We start from the raw sequence: 18,021 nt of genomic DNA, 5'->3' as shown, positions 1-18,021 counted from the left end.
CTGCCATGTTCACCACCTCCTGCGAGCCCTCCACCTTGTTGAGCAGGAGGGGCTTGCGGGTCAGCGCCTTGGGCTGCGGCTCCGCCGCCATGGGCGCCGTGGGGCCGCCGGGCTCCACCGCTGCGGCCAGGGGAGGCTGCGGCCGGGGGAGGCGGCCCGCACTGCCGAGGCGGAGGAGGGACTTGCCGGAGCCCGGCGCCGCCGTGGGCTCGCTGGGAAGCAGGAACCAACGCGGCGGCGGCGGCACCGCCCCCGAGCCGGGCTGGGCCGGGCCGGGCGGGGCGGGGCGCGGTGGTCTGAGGCGGGGAAAATGGCGGCCGCCCGCCGCCATCTCGCGGTGCGGGGCTGCTGCGCTGCGCCTTCGTGAGGGGAAACCCGCCCGGCAGGCAGCGTTTTAAACGCACGTCTGCTTCAATAGCCGCCGTCCCGGGGGCGTGGGCTGCCCGGGCCGAGCGCTGGTGCTTCTTAGGGGCAGCTAGGTAATCCTGTCCCTCTCCTGACAAACGCCTGGGGCTGCTCGGTCGGCACGGTTAGGCTGCTTTGCTGCCGCCCCGTCGTCACGCTGCCGTGAACCCTTTTGCGAAAGAAAAGGGAGTAGAGATGAAAGGGGGCGGCTGCTTCCCTGTGTTTACATTACTTTTTCCTTTCTGCGTTTACCTTGGGGCTGGAGGTCAGCAGGTGAGGTAAAGACGAGATTTCTGCTGCTACATCGGACAGCAGGACCTTGTCGTATTCACATCTCTCTAGTATTTTCTGCATTACACAACGTTTACATAACGATTTCTACGTGAATTTCAGTATTCAGTGTGAAATATGGGTGAAATAAAGCACGGGGGCAGCTGGGCTGGTGGGGACTGGCCGCAGGGATTCACGCCTGGAGAGCTTGTTCCTGAGGGGAAGGCAGCAGGCTTCCAGCAGCTCGTTTTCCGCAAGATGCTACTGCTCACCTGCCTTTCCCGATGGATTCATCGAGATCCAAGCAGATCAAATCACTTGGCCAAAGCTCTGTGCTAACGCCTGTGAAAAGCACCTCCAGGAGGTATACGCCAAACTTTCATAATCTGTCTCAAAAAGATTCTGGAAAATCATGCTCGGTGTCTGAAACTGTAATCCTGCATCACAGAACTAGTCAGCCGATTGGGAAGCGTTACTTCAGTTGTAACTTTAAATTTACCCACACTAAGCCAATGAGTAGCAGTTCTTCATGAAAAAAATCAGATATGAAAAACTTGGAGATCAGGAGTTTCTTTTTTCCTCTGGGAGTAACATACAACAGTGTCAGCAACAGAACAGGCCCTCCTTGCCCAGTTGGTTGGTGATGTTGCCTATGTACTAATAGGCAACAGAGGAAAAATATAGTAAATTTTTGGGGGCAGAAACTAAATTTTCACAATGTTTAGTAATCTCTGATACACTAAACAAACAGGCAGTATCTGCAGGAGAACAGCACAACATTTAAGCTATACTCTGCTCAATCGTCAGAGCATCCTGTGGAGGGTAAGGTGCAGACAGAAACAGCTAGTGGCTGTAAAATGGCTTATAGGACATGAATCTGCAGTCTCAAAGTATTTCCCAGAGGATATGTGATTGCACTAGATAATATCTCTTTCTTGCAGTTCTTAGACAGGAACTAATACTAAAGAAGCAAAGACCAATCCTTGTACCACTACGGATGAACCTGTGGTCATAGGCTAGACCTACAGATAGAAATGCACAACTTGCAACTTGATGAGACGTGATATTCTTTGAAGATGTGTATATACTTGATAGTTTTCAGAATGGACATGTGTCTAAATGGGTTTTAGAACTGGCAAGGTCCGCTCTCTTTGCAGTTGGTTGCATTCAAGACTGGGCACTGTGCACTGCTGACAGATAAATGGGGGCTGAGAGTATGCTGGAGACAACAGACTCTTCAGAGACCCAGAATACTTTTTGCCAAACAGGCCTTTAAGGAAGCAGGTAATGGGGAAAATTAGTATCTTAATAAACAGCCATGGTTCACGGGACTGGAAGTAGGTCCTTTGTATCCCCCAGATTAGCTGGATTTTTTTCAATTGCATATTACATATTACATTTCCCTATTTGTCTCTCCTATATCCTTAAACAGTTTCAGGTCCAACACTACTCCTTCAAGGTTTGAGACACTGTTTGGAGGAAAATGCTGAAAGGTGGGCATGCATTTTGAACCAAAGCCAAATAATATGCTGAAATAAAATACGGATTTTTTTATAAAGGTTTGATCTTTGGAAGTAAGTTACCCACTGGGGAAAAGAAAAAAAACCCCACACCCAACAACAACAAAAAAAGACAACACAATGCAAGAGAGGCTCCAGCTGCCATGATAAAAATCTTAAGGGCATGTTCTAAAGCTTGTCTGTAATGACTTCCTCTGCAAGACCAGGAAGGTGTGTGAATAATAGAAAGGTATCCTGAAGTCACCAGGTATGCAAACCTGAGGTCAATGCTCTACTCTCTCTTATATGGGAAATATGGGTGGGAAATTATTGCACACCAAAGCAGTTTTGCTATGACTGAGGGAAGAAAAAGTAATGCATGGAAACCTGAGAAAAGGAGGAAGGGAAACAGAGAAGAAAGAAAGATTTCAAAGTGAGATGGGAACCTGGAGCTTCCTCCTGCATTCCACCCAACAAGCTAAAAGAATATTATCGTAATGGTAGGAAAAGGCATTGAAATTAACAACAAAACCTGAGTGTTCTCACAGATCTACTGTCACACACAGTTCAACAAAAACTTTTAAAAAAACAATTTTCCCATAGTGACAAAAACTAATGGACAAAAAGACTTCAAGTTAGAATCACTGTAGACATCAAGTTTAATGAGTACCCATAGAAGCAAAATTAGAGTACTTTAGAAAAGTGTTTCCCCACATAATTGAAAAAAAATATCAAGAAAATAAATCTTATAAATACTTCCTAGCAGATTGTTTTCCATTTCTTGTCATATCTTTTAGGTTAAATTGTGTGGATTAAAAACATTGCTAGGACCAAAAGCAAGACAATTTAGTAATTGAATTTGATGCCAAAAAAAGCAAGATTATTCAGTTCTTTTTCTACATTTAAAAAAATTGTAGGGTTAAGAATTATATGATGCTCCTCTGGTATGTGCTTTTTGCAGGAAATCACAAAAATTACATGTAAGGAAATTTATATGATGACATCATTTAAAGGTTCTTTTTCTTCTTAACATAAATTCTGAATTTGTAGAAAGTGTGGTTACTCGTGTGGATTATTTGAACTTTCTTGGAAGAGTATATCCATCAGAGTGAAAAACAAGCTGAAAAATACAGCTTACTTTATATCAAATTATTATTACCTCATCCTTGTTTCATAGCATCATTTCTCTTGCTCTGCGTTTTGCTATGCCACCATGGTAAATCAAACATCCTTCCCTCTGTTAGTTTTGGTCTTTATTTTCTTGATGCGGGTTGACTTTCACTCTTTTGATATGGATAGAGCAGAATTAGGCTGTCTGCCTATGAGCAATTGACAGTGGCTCATGCATTCATGTACAGGTTGACAACAGAAGACCACTGGGAAGAAGCAGTGCTGGTTTGAACCGATGTGTTTACACACAGTGCAGCCACCTTCCATGCCCTCGTACCACACCGGAGCCTTGGAGGACTTTCTCCAATTCCTCATCTGCAGTCTTGTTTGAAGCTTAGAAATCCCAATCTTCTCTGGCAATTTGCTTTAAACGCTGCTCTCTGGCTCCATCTTCTGTTTTGTTGGTTGATTGGTTTGGGGCATTGATTCTAAAAAAAATATTTATTTTGGCATATCAGGATGAGATTCTTCTGAGTCTTACAAACGAAATTTGTTTAAAAACGTAGGTAATCACGCCTTTTGTGACAGTTCAGACAAGCAGGAGAGAATCCCAACCTGCAGGTGAACAGCGTGATCCAGAGAGGACGGAGCTGGAGGGTCTCCAGCTCTGCTGTCAGCCCTTTGTTTAGATACTGCTGTCTGCAAAGTTGTTATTTCTGTTAAAAGAGGAGGGGAAATCCCTTAGTCAAACAGCACGATACATTCTGTTCTAGCGTCATTGAAACTGTTCTGCAATATTATCATAATTACATGATCTGACAACATAGTGACATACTTGGATACCTTTCAGCTAAAACTGGTAAGCGTTGCGGCCACTGAGTGGGTGTAGGACAATTTAATAAACAGGGTAGCCTCCTTGTGAATACTAAGAAAAACAGGCCTTTTATAAAGTGCCCAACGACATGAAGAGTACTATTAACAATCCCAAGAACAGGCCTTTTATAAAGAAAAAATATTTTATTGCAATTAAAATTTAGGCCCAAACTATACAACACGTGCCTTTCTGAGCCATTAAGTAATCTGATTCCAGTTGCTGTCAGTCTGCAAGAGGGGAACTAGTGTGGGAGCGAAACTGCACTTTGACTGATTCAATGCTTAAATTTAAAACTGCTCCACTGACAGCAAGCCAGATTACAGCTTCTGGGGCCTCTTCCTCCATTGCCTGTGCAAAACCAAAGCACTTATATACACAAAAGATAACCACATAAAAAAGCTAAAATCACTTTGCAACAGGTAGAGCCTCTCAATAGCTGTTGAATGTGCAAGTGTTTTATTCTCTCCCATGCTTTTCTTCTCTGCCTGTTTGCAAACTAAATGTTTTCCAGCTTTACAGTATACAGGATTTACAATTTCTTCAAAACTTGCACTTCTATGCCATGCAAAAACGCATACTTAAAATTCTCTCCTTCTTCTGTTTTGTCAGCAGTGATAGCCTTCATAAGATAGTTACCGAAAAAATATTTTTAATTTGAGATGCTACATCATTCCTCGAACCATGTGGGAAAAAAATATAGATGAGCTCTTTATATAGAAAGGCAGACTTCACAGAGCAAAAATGTTCTGTGGAAAATCCGCTTGTCCATCTTGCTTAAAAATACAAAAGCTGTTATAAAAATGCACCCTCAAATGTAGATATTGCTCCTTATTTTCCTCTAGGTATTTATCAGTCACACAATGAACAGTACTGCCTATCACATTTCTATTAATAAGCCCTACATGCTCATTATGACAGTTTTCTTCTATGTTTCATTAGTTTTGTTTTATGCAGGCATTCAGAAAATTATGACCTACCAGAAACATGCTTGAATCTGCTCTAGGTCAAAGTTACGGAGAAAAAAGATAGCTTTAAAAAATATGCATGGCACTATCACTATGCAGCACCTTATCGAGAAGAAATACACTCATTTTTAGCTGCCATGCAAGTGCTGTTGGCTTTGTAACTGACTGTGAACATGTGAGAACAAAAAAAGTGATGCTGTGTCAGTGTGTGGGCTGCAAATGAGAACTCCTGGCTCATAGATTTTGCCCCATAAGCAGTTCTGGCATTGTATGCAGTCTTATTGCCGTTTCCTTTGTCCTCATTGATCCTGCTATAGTATTACTCACATTTTGGGCTCCCAACTTGCTGTAAAAAACCTCTGTAATTTAATTCACTGTCTTTTTGGTGGAACTTTCTGACCACTAATTCTTCTAAGCTCATTATTCTTTTATTTTTCGAGGTCTCAGAACTTCAAAACTTTCTTTTTTCCTAAATCTTCTTTCCCTCCATGATATTGAAGAATCACGGAGTATCATCAATAAATACATTTTCTATTTGGAAAATGCATTAAAATCACCTATATAACCTGCTTGAAAGATAAATAAATTTCTCTTACATAGTGCACGAACTATATGAAAGCTTTGAAGTATTTCCTCTTCTTTCATCTAAAGTGTGCAGTTAAGAACATGTCCAGGGAATATCAAGGAACATTTTCTTGCAACAACTTTTGTCTTTCAGCTTTTTTTATTATTATTATTTTCTCACCTTTACTACACATGGGCCTACAATAGATGCTGTTAGGCTGACAAATTGCTTTCAACCATCTGAAACCTCGTGAAGTTCAACAAGGGTAGGTGCAAGGTCCTGCACCTGGGTCAGGGCAATCCTCCATATCAATACAGGCTGGGGAATGAGTGGATGGAGAGCAGCCCTGCAGAGAAGGACTTGGGGGTACTGGTAGGCAAAAAATTGGACATGAGCTGATAATGTGTGCTTGCAGCCCAGAAAGCCAACTGAATCCTGGGCTGCATCAAAAGAAGTGTGGCCAGCAGGTCAAGGGAGGTGATTCTCCCCCTCTGTTTTGGTGAGACCTCACCTGAAGTACTGAGTCCAGCTCCTGGGTGCCTAGCACAGTAAAGACATGGACCTGTTGCAGTGGGTCCAGAGGAGGGCCACAAAAACAGTCAGAGGGCTGGAACATCTTTCGTGTGAAGAAAGCCTGAGAGAGCTGGGGTTGTTTAGCTTGGAGAAGATAAAGCTATAAGGGAGACCTTATAGCAGCCTTTCAATATGTAAAGGGGACTTATAAGAAAGAGACAGACTTCTTACCAAGGCCTGTAGTGACAGGACAAGTGGAAATGGTTTGAAACTGAAAGACTGTAGGTTGAGACTGGACATAAGAAGGAAATTTTTTTATGAGGAGGGTGGTGAGGCACTGGCACAGGTTGCCCAGAGAAGCTGTAGATGCCCCATCCCTGGCAGTGCTCAAGGCCAGGCTGGATGGGGCTTTGAGCAGCCTGGTCTGGTGGAAGGTGTCCCTGCCCATGGCAGGGGGTTGGAACTAGTTGATCTTTAAGGTTCCTTCCAACCCAAACCATTCTGTGACTCCATGATTAAACACTGGGTTTTGCTTACTAATACTGAAAGTACCTTAGAAACAGGAACAAAAGACTATTTAAATAATAATAAAAAAAGTCTGATACAACTTATGGCCAAAAAGATCCTACCAGTGCTACTGCTAACAAAGTTCTAGCATCATCATAATATGCATTTTTCAATAGAAAGTTTCTGGAGCTGGGCAGTTTTCTTAGTCAAGCCATTTTGTAGATTAGCCCTTACTTGCAATTACATGGAAATCTCCACATTGTACAAAACAAGTATCTGGATCTTTAAGAAAATAGGTAGGCCCTCACTAAAGCTGCCAATTTTTCTCAATGCAGACCTATAACAAAAGATTGCTTTAAAAGCTTGTGGTTCCTGAAGCAGGGTGACTGAGCTCATCCTTTCTGTGGAAAGTGATTCCTGCAAAGAAGTCCTGAGAAGCAGCTTGAGAGCAAAATAGCAGAAATTTCAGTGTATACATGGACTTATGACTCAGTACAATAGGGGTGTTCAAGGAGTTTAAAAACGAATCCTAGACTGTCTTGATCAAATTTTTTTATGTCTTATTCTACGCAAATGTTATGAGTCACCTTCACTGTAGCAGGTAAGTCAGCATTTCTGGCCATCACTGCAGGAAGGCGTTCCTCAGCCTTTGAGCACATATATACATCCCAGTGATGCCACGCTTAGATGGGCACTTTCGTGGATAGTGTGGAGCGTTTGGTTCCCTGATTACCTCATGGCTATTCCTGATAAGCATCATTTTTATTCTAGATTATAGCCAGAATGTCTGATTGCTTGGAACATCTCGCACAGTAGTAGGCCCATATGTCTATAGTCAGAATCTACAGCGTGCCCTTGGAGTTTGAAGAGAGAACCATATCTGAGTCAGGTTTAGCTGCTTTGGGGAGACATCCTTTAGGACAAGAGTGGGTGTGGAAGCACTGGCCCATTCCAGGACAGCTACCAAATGAGAAAATTCATGAAAGTGGGAGAAATACTCTTTATTTGTAAAACAGTAAGTGCTCTAGAGACAAGAGGCCACATGGGTTTGAGGGTGAAACCCAATTATTCAGTATGTTCTCATGTAACATGGTGACCTCCTTGTGTAAAAATATCATCTGACAAGGTAGTAGAAATACCTCTGTGAAGACTGAGGAACTGGTGAATGTACACCTTGTACCTCTGAAAGTAGATGAGGAAACTCCAACTGGGAAAACAAAGAAAACCCATACGGGTTGACTTTAAAAAAAAAAAAAAGTCTGACATTCTCGGTAGTTTTGATCTACTCCTGTTGTTCAGGCTAACTGGCCCCAGAATAGCCTCTGTATTGTGCACTTAAAATGAACACAGGACAATTTTCACACAGAGGCTCTAAATCAGGTATCAGTGTCAAAAATAAAGGTGCTCAAAAGCCTCCGTATGAGGCCAAGTGATGTTCCTGAAGTCAAAAGAGCTTGTATAATGTGGTAAATCATCTCCCAGTAATAGCAGGGGATTAGGGTAACAGTTATTTTTCACTGAACCACAAGAAACACTGTAAGAATTGGCCGTGTTAGTGCTCCCAAAGTATTCAAGTGAGAAGACACTGGAAAAGGAACAGTTAGTAATTAAGAACATGTAAGACCCTCAAATTGTAATGAATGAGTGTTGGAAATATGTTTCTCCATCTGAAAAGCCACATGGGTAGGTATGCATATACGCATATACTTAAACTCATTAAAAAAAAACCCCCGAAACCCTACAAAACAAAACGAAAAAAGAAACCTTTTCCTAAAGCAGGAGAGCCAAAGCCCAAAAGCGTATGAAGAAACTCTGGTACCTGCTCCAGGATGTGTCCAGCAATATTAGCTTATAAAAAAGGCCAGAGATTGTTCTTTGGGTTCTGAGGCCAGTGTCCCAGCTTGCATCACAGAACTACATTTTCTTTTTCCCCCCAAGAAGGAGTGATGATGTAAAACTGGCATTGGGAAATGGTCCCTGTTCCATGCTGTCCTCCAAGCCACGTTCAGGTACCATCTGAGAGGCTGCCAAGAGTCATGTGCAAAAACTGCCAGCTAATGTGCTTACAATTCAATTGTAAGAGCTCTGTGTAGCAGTGCCAGAGAACTGGCCTCTGAACCTTACCAGTGTAGATCCAGCTGATTAATCTTTCTCCAGGGTTTTGGTACCTTCCAATCCAGAATTGTCCACAATGACCCTTCTGCTGTACAAGCAGGTACCAACAAGACATCTAGCAAACTTCCTGGCATTCAGGAGCTACACAGTGCGAGTCCCAGGTAGTTGCCAGGAGCCCAGCTGCTACCGAGGAGCACTTGTGTGCAGACAGTTTCTCTTCTTCACAGTGGCACACAGAGGAGTATGAGCCATCCTCTCAAGCACTTCACTGTGCAGATTTATGTTCTAGGGACTTCAGCATCTGCCTTGCAGAATTCCTCCATAGGGATGTCTGACCAGACCTGTATCAGCATTCGATTCCTTGACTCCCTTCCCTGCAAGAGGAGTGCCAGACGTTAGTGATTCTGTTACCTCCTCTTTGATACAACTCTTCCCAATAGTTCTGCTCTCCCAAGTGCCAATAACCGAAAAGAGAGAAAAAAAACCCGGAAAAATAGGACAACTTTCCTATGCAGGGATGGGCTTGAGCCTGATCTGAATGGTGAGGAGGAAAGAAGGAATAGTTGTGCAGCTGCAGCATGATTTCATACTGTGAACACATCACTGGCCAGGGGTAATGATCTGGCTCCAGTGCCTCCAAATCCTCTTGTAAGACTACATTTGCCATATGTGTAAAAGTGACAGCTGAAGAGGCTTTGCTACCATGGACTTTTCTAGGCATCTACCCTTGCCTCAAGTTTAAGGCTGGCAAGTGTCAGTTCTGACTTGTTTTTCTGGAAGTACTTTTTCTTTGAAATTAGATTCTGATTACTTTCAGGGGGTTTTATTCATTTCCTTTGTTTTTGGCCAGAAAAATATGGAACTATTCGCATTTCTGTGTGCACACATTCATGAACATAAAGATGCAAAAGAGAATGAGGGATAAATACCACTTCTGACTAGACATAACAATTGTGAAGGGAAGACTTATACACATTTTATGCTTTTGTTTTTTAATAAGAGGTGACATGCTGCCCTAGTGCTGACTCGTAGCAGAAGAGATTAAAAATTCTTGGACCATCATTAGCAAGAAATCACAGGGCTGTACTTACAGAGGTCATTAACTGTCCAGACATCTGTTGGGTAACAAATTCTGCTAAACATAGATCATGAAACAGTTCTTGAATTATGCAGAGGATAATTTCACAATCCAGAAAACAGAGAATTCAAGCAGAGAAAAAGCCGTGTAAGACCTTCTTACTGCCAGTTGGGGAGGAATTCACTACGATGTCAGAATTACAGGAAAGTTTGGTGCTAGTGGCAGTGGTCTGCTGGATTGTTACCAGTGCCATAAGGAACAGATTTAAATGATGGTCACAATTACAGTTACATACTCCACAAAGTAACCCACATTATAGCAAAATTGGCCATATTTAATTAGAGGGACACTGTGACAAAAGTGTCCAGCTAACTAGACAAAAGTAAAAGCTCCAAATGTCTCAGTGAAAACTACTGTAAACCATGTTAACACATGAGTAATAGATTTCAGTACAAAAAAGGGAGTTAGGAAAAGGGAGTTAGGAAACAATGAGCAGAGGCAGCAATGGAAAAATTGGCGATATGGTGGAGGGCACTCCACCACTCCAAAGAATGTATAAATTAAAACATAACAGACCCTAATTCCCCTTGAAAAAGGAATACTGTGCCATTCCCCATAAGTTAGCTGTAGTAGCTGGCTGGTAGGGGATCACAAGTGAGTCCCACCATGCTGCACTGGACTATAATTGGGTTAAAAGGCTGTCACCTCTGAAATGAGAGCTCAAGTGATATCTGTCAACCTTTGGAATCAGGAGTTACTCTGGATTCAGGAGTTACTTATTAGCTGCTGCAGAAGTCAAGCACACAGAACAACCAATCATCGAAAACACAGACACTGAAAACACTTGTCAAGGCAAATGAGTAGTTTTGGCTTTTTTCCCTCAGCCAGCTGAGAGCCACACTGAATACCTAAGTAGAAATGTCAAGGAAAACATATTGTAACTTTTTCTGAAGGAAAAGACAAGATAAAGAGGACGTGAAATGGGAGACATGAAGAAAAATAAGAATTGATCAAAGCAAATAAAATAATAAAAAAACCCTGCAATAACTTGGAAGTAAATGGAATGGATGTAATAGTTAAAAGTCTGATATTTTTGTTTCCTTTGCATTATTAAGTTTCATCTTCCTTCAAGACCCCAGTTATATAAATCAGCTGTGTATTCACAACTCACATAAACCAGCCATGAATGCATATAACAGTGTCGAGGCCCTAGGAAAACAGAAACAACAGAAAATAGAAATGCCTCAAAGGAGGGGAGGAGCAGGAGAATCTCAGAGACTATGTTACATATATCACACAACCAGTGTACACAACACACTCTGCCAAACCTGGGGAAGCATACACTTAGTGTCAGCCTGAATTATGGGATGGGCTTTCTTGGACTTTTTTCTTGGACCCATGTTTAGAAAACAACGATAAACCATATATTGCCTTAAAAATGGTTTTCCAACAGGAAAATATTAGAACTGATCCCGAAACGTTCAAGGCTTTCTGATTGCAACATCATGAAATTGAAAGCCATCCCCAACAAAAATAGAACTCATTTTTGATGAAAACAGCACTGCTTGGTGAAGACTGTTGTTATGAAAAAAGGTTACACTTGTAATTCAATGTTTGTTATAAGCTGGACTCAAGTCAGTTCTAAAATTTTCCTAATAAGAAATGCTTTTGTATTCTCAGCTTGGTAAGAATTATCCTTTTGTGCTTTTCAAAGCCATGTCTTAAGCATCCTTCCTTCCCATTTGAAATATTTCTAAAACAAGACATATTTTTCTGCAAGTTGGTGCAAGACAGATTTGCCCACCGTAGCATCCATTCAAATTTTCTGTAACAAATACACCTTACATCAGGGCTTCAATGTGTGCATAAAAGTAGAAAAAAATCCCTCTGACTTAATTTTAACTGTATCTTTTGAATAACATGCTCAGCAAACAATCCCAAACACTTTGCCAAAGGTGCTTCAAGTCAGGGAATAAAGATGAACAGATTTCTTCCCTGGATGAAAGAGGCTTTATCAGGTTTGTTTTAGTCTAGAAGACCTATATCTTTGCTTTATAGATGGCTTTTGTGGGAATTTCCAATTAGCTACTAGCTGAGATTTGCTAAGTTTTCATTAACTGCCAAGTGGCAAAAGACAGATCAAGTGGTTGGTCTATGTTCCATTTGACACCAGTCACGCCTGCTGCTTTCCAGAGAGCAACCAAGTGCATCTTTTAGAGTGTGTTTTGATTTTGGGCATAAGATGGCAATGCATAATAATCACACTTAGAGTAAAAGCTGGATAATAAACTTCTACAGTGTGGCAATATTTTAAAGGAAGAGCTCTCAGCTCTCAAATACCACATGCAGGTGTGGTATCTCAGTGGGAAGCAATTTAGGGATGAATGAATAATTCTGTCCTCTTGTTTACCAAGACTATACCCATTACATTGGCCATTAAAAAATGGGGGGGGAAGAAAACAAGACAAATCCACCTCATTTTTTTGCCTCCCTGGGAAGCACTCGTAGACTATCTTTTAGCTGTAACCGCTTTATACTCTTAAGTTGACTGTGGCTGGAATTGGTGTCCCTTAGCCACTCGATTAGTTAGATAAATTCTGCACGCCTGCGTCTGGGATCCATGGTAATGGAGTTACGTTGCTATGCTATGAAATGGGCGGAAGGGTTCAGCACTTCAACGAGGGGATGATTTCCAGGGCTACTGAGTCTTGGTAGTGTAGACAAGAAGGAATGCTTGGAGGAACGAACAAAAGCAGTTGCTGGAATGGTGACAGGAGATCACTCAGGTCGGTGGGTACAGGCAGGGTACTGATGTCCCAGGAAAGCTTCCCTGGGAGGGATGTAAGAACCATATGAAAGATGGCTTAAAAGTGGTGTTGTGGTGAAAGAATATCTTGGTTCTGGTCCTATCATCCTGAGGAGAGCCTGCATGGCAACATTGTGTGTTACAGGTATTTGTGTGGAGGACTGCATTAACCCCTTATCACACATGCAGGACCTTCTAATCAGGGCTACAAGAAGAGAAAGCTAAACAAAACCAGGGTGGGCTGCTACAAATGATCTCTAACTATCTGATAGATACAACTATTATCTCTGGCCTTCTTTCTTTTTCCTCCTGGCATAATAAGCTAAGGTCTCCTCATACCTGTTGTTTTAGCAAATGCAGAAGACTTCTCCCGCCTTCATGCCCTGGGGCACTGGAGGGGAGCTGAGAAGTCTGTACCAGTATTTCCCTGGGCCCTCTGGTGTTATCAGGAATCAAGTGGACTGCTGCTGCCTGCTGCTACCTCAAGGATGGAAAACAAGTTCAAGAAGAAATAAATAATAAAAAGAGACAGGTACAGTATCTTAGCTTTTGTATGCTAGAGGGTGTTTTCTATTCTCTTTGGGTCTTGACGTGCCAGCTGAGATACCCAAGAGACAGAATAAATTTAAAGGCCCAGAGCTGAGACAGGTTTTTGTTCTTGACCAGAATCCAACCTTAAGTGAAAGGAGCAATGTAACACATCAGGAAGGATATGTAAGAACTGTATATCTATTTATCTTATATGCTACCTTATTACAATTGTAATTTTGAAATGTTTGTTTTAAGCAGCTTTCTCCATGTTAGATTTAATATTCCCACCAGTACCAAATAGGTCCTGCTCCGTTAAACATGGTTAAATACATACGAAGACAAATCAAAGCCTAGAAGACCTTTCAACCTAAGGCCAGTAATATCAAAGGAAAAGCATGTATAATGACAAAAGCCTCCTTATCCTCTACCCAGGTGCCTTGCAGCCTCTCCATCATTAACTGACTGACTTCTGCTGTCACAGCACAGATGGTCCTTGAAGAGATTAGTTTTTCCTCTGCAAATAATTTTATTGTGCACTTCTATCATAACTTTCTTTGGAAGAACCCAAGTACCTCACAAATATTCATGAACTTAGTCTCCCAGTACCCACAGTCTGTACAGTTAGAAAACAAACTGTATCAAACTACTATAATACCTATTTCCTTGCATTTCCACATCAACTATTCTTCCCCTGGATGATACACTGCTGCTCGCTGCAGTTCCAACTCCTGAGCCAGGAAACAGCAAGGGATTTGGAGGACTGGAAGGGTGGTGGGGAATACAAAAACCCCTAGGAAGCTTCAAAGGCTATCCTCTGGGCTTCCCGATAGACGGACAATGAAGAGGAGGCCGTCTTTGAAGATGGGCCAAAAGAAGCCAGAATGCAACTTCTTTAAGAGGTCATCGTTCTGCAAAGGCATGTAGTTTCACTGTGTTCTGGTGCTGGGGAAGCCAAAGTACAGACTTCTAAAAGGTGCTAGACAGTTTCAAAGGCAGGCAGCTGCCTGTACAAATTTTAGAAAAATAGGCACCCTCAGTCCAAGTCCTAGAATATACATTAAAAACTGAGATGCAGTTACCTTAATGTGACTTTTCTGAAAAGAATTTGGGGTTACATCTTATTTGACCCCAGCATTCTCAGTAATTACTCAGTCTAGGATGAGTTTTATATGTTTACCTAAGCTATCTGAATTATAAGATTTTATCAATTTATCTTTGGTAATAATTTCAGGAAGAGAAAAAAAAGTAGGGTCAAGGCCTACTGAATTGAAACAAGTAAAAACAACCAAAAAAATCAACAATAAAAGCAGCCGTGTATGCAAGACAAGTGAAAAATAAAATTTTATTTATAAAAAAAAGCAAGTAAGTTGAATGCACAGGTCTTGGCTAAAGGAAGACTAAAACGAATAGGACATGAGTATGAAAAGGTAATAAATTGAAACTCAATGGTGTACAAAGATATATATTTAACGATAAGCAGTAACATAAAATTAGCCAATGGAAAATATAAGACTTAAACAGGGGAAAAAAGTTTAACGGTCACAATCTACAAGGCTACAGAATGGTATTCTAAAGGAAGCTCTGAAAATTTTACCTTTGTCATTAAAACCCGGGCTGACCGAGATCTTGACATATTCTTTGTGAAACAATTCTTTATTGAGGAGAAAGCCAATTAAAAAAAAAAAAGTTATACTGTCAATTTTAGATCTCAGACCTGCTTGAAGGTCTTTAGCATAACATCTTTCATTCAAGCTTGCAGTTTAGGACAAAATAAGGCTAACACTGTGTGATAACACAACAAAAATATCACAAAATTGACAGGGAAAAGAAGCTGTTCAGGGAAAAAAAACACAGTAAAAGCAAATGATGCCAAAAATGCTCTTCAATTTTTTTGATATGATGTTTTTTGAGGTATATTTTCATACTTATATTTGAGTTACGATTTATTGACTTAGCATACAAATTTAAATTGGAACTTGCATTTTTAATATCATCTTATTTGTCCCCAACTGAACAACACTCATTCTAAAGACCAGAAAATCAGTACCTTTAGGCATACACATACATCCATGCTTCCTCATGGATGCACAGCAGATAACAAACAAAAAAACGTATGAAAGTAGCTGGAATCTTTTGCATCATCAGAACAGCAAGAGCATTCCTCCAGACAGAACCATGCTGAAATAATTCATCTACATTTAGGAGAAAAGGTAGAACTAGCTCATTTAGACCTCACATGGGGTATAACTTTGCCCACCATGTAAAAAAGCTGAAACCAAAGATGCATCAAAGTGACAGCCTCAAGCTCTCTCCCTGCTCCTCTGTGTCAGCTCTACCAGTAATGAGCATAAGCACTAGTATCACTGGGTTTTGTTCCTTCTTAGCAAAGCTCCTATCCAGATTTATAAATGTGACTCTGATGGCAGTACTAGCCATTAGAACTCTTACATCAAGAGGCTGATACACACTTAAGGCTTAGGTTGATTATCTATCTTTGAAAGAATCTTTCTCAATATTAATAAAATTGGCCCACTCCCAGGAGAAAAGTACTAATGCCTACCACAGACAACACACATCCAGCCTTGATTCTGCCCTATAGGGGATCTAATAGAAGATGCACAGGAGCGGGAAGAACTGAATGTTCCGAATGGCTTCAAAGATAACAGCAAAAAGCAAGTACATACAGAAAAGTACAGTAAAGTGGTTTTGCTTGTATAAATCCCTCTGGAACTGTGTATAAGTTTTGTCTGTGGCATTCTTCTATCAGTGATAATCACAAAGGCTGAGAAGAATAGGGGTAGAGTGTGCCAAGCTACTTCGGTCCCACCTTCCTCTAGGGTTGGTAAGAAAATGCCTGCATGCCTTCAGCTTGCAGTTTTCCAAGTTGGTTCAGAATTCATGCTGCTTTATGACCGATTCTACCATTATGAGTGATTTACTGGCAACAAAACTTAAAAACTCCAAATGACCCTCCAGGACTTATGCAAAATCTCCATGGCCCAGGCTGCCTTTCACCATGACACTTTCCTGCTACAGCAGTGACTCTAAAATGCTGTTTTTTCTAGCACTTTGGAGAAGGAATCATTCCAGAAGCTTCCCATTTTTAGGGTGCTCTCCAAGAAGATGCATGACTCTTGACATGTAAAAGTGATGCTGTTTTTATTAGGACAGTCAATGAAACATCAGCAACATACAAACGAGAAAGAAGATGGCATGTCTGAAGGATGTGCCTATCTCAGAGATTTAAAAGGAAGCCAATTAGAGGCCGACATCATACACTTACTCAACATTATTCCCAAATGAAGTTACTAATCCCAAGACACGACTGGTTAAAGCAGCACTGCAGCCTTTACTTAACAGCTTGAATCCCACCACCTTAGGGAGAAAATGACTACTCTAGCAGCAGCCAGTCTTGCTGACCTTAGGAGCTGCAGAACATACCTGCAGCTTTCTGTGGGGAGCTGAGGGGAAGAAAGGTGTCCCAAAACACCTCTATAGAGAGGAAATGGCTGCAAACCAAGTCTCTCTGATAGTCCGTATATTCTACTGCATAACAGGGGCTGGCATGCAGCTGGATTCCAGGGCAACCCAGCAACGTGACCTCTGTGGCACCTGCTAGTTTGCTTCCTCTGACAGCAGGGATTCAGATTCACTGGCAGAACCTGGAGCAGAACAGCCTTGCTTCTGCTCTTAAGACACAGCACCACTGCTGGAGCTCGAACACTGAACTACTGGAAAGATACAAGCAGCTCAAGAGCCACTGGATGCACATAAGCTTGGCCACGCTTCCCACCACTAGCAGGATCCACACTGAGAAATACTCAAGAGTAAAAGATGTTGCTTCCAAAGAAACCCAGCTGCTGTATCTTGGTCTGCACCAATTGCAAAGATTCCTGCCCAGCTCTCACAAAGTCCTTGAGATTGGAGATTCCATAATGGCCTTGAATGATGAACTGGGCTGAAAAGAAGTGGCCCTGACTTCATCCCAGTGCCTGAGAAGGGATGGCACGGGTCGCAGATGCAGCGCCCACAGGAAAGCCAAAATAAGCTGCTTGCAGGCATAAGAATGCATACCAATCTGTAATGGAAATACAGTTATATCCCTCCCTCTTCCTAGAGACTAAATGCTAATCTTTCATTAGTCTTAAAAAAAAAAAAAAAAAAAGCCCAAACCAGCTCTTGCCTAACAAGACAGAAATCCTGCCTGGAAAAGCAAGATGAATCAAACCAGGACACTGGCAATTTTATCTTGAGAAAAGGAAGGAGCACAGTGGCTTCATACCTTCTAGTGCAGTGGTGGGAGCACATCAGCTGGATCATGGGGAAAAAAAAATAAATCAGTCAGATGGGAAACCGAGCAATCTCCTGGACAGATTATATTAAGAAATGGCTCTGGAGTTACTGCTCCACGGTTACAGGAGCAGAAACAGCTGAGACTCAATTTTTTCTTTTTTCGGGGGGGGGGGGACCCAAAGCACCAAACAACTGAGAACAGAGACCTTTTTCATTAATTGGTTGGAAACACTCCACAATTATATGGTTTATAGGAAACAAATCTGGAGTGCCTTAGTGTGGATCAAAGAAACATTAGTGTTAACGTCTGCCTGGACGTAGGGGAAAAGGTCACAGCTAGGGCTAGCCGGTTTTTTTCCTTTTTTTTTTCTTCTTTTTTTTCTCTCTCCCTGAAAGCATCGAGTAAAAGGCTAGACCACGTCTCTGGGAATTCACCATCAAAATGGTACCGAACACTTTTCCCCATCCTAAGCCCCGTGGAGATGACAGA

At 41.7% G+C, this 18,021-nt stretch overlaps 1 protein-coding gene across 1 annotated transcript in view; it reads right to left on the bottom strand.

Annotated features, from left to right (window-relative positions):
* WDFY2 (WD repeat and FYVE domain containing 2) overlaps positions 1–212 on the bottom strand; it is a 67,057-nt gene extending 66,845 nt beyond the window's left edge. Inside the window, exon 1 of the mRNA XM_055801659.1 lies at positions 1–212. This exon is cut by the window's left edge and continues 46 nt beyond it. Coding sequence (XP_055657634.1) covers positions 1–91 — 91 coding nt within the window. The 5' untranslated portion in view covers positions 92–212.
* Positions 213–18,021: the final 17,809 nt, after the last annotated feature.

Source organism: Falco peregrinus, chromosome 4 (genome assembly GCF_023634155.1).
Source record: "Falco peregrinus isolate bFalPer1 chromosome 4, bFalPer1.pri, whole genome shotgun sequence".
Taxonomy (NCBI): domain Eukaryota; kingdom Metazoa; phylum Chordata; class Aves; order Falconiformes; family Falconidae; genus Falco; species Falco peregrinus.
This window is presented reverse-complemented; position numbering and strand designations above follow the sequence as displayed.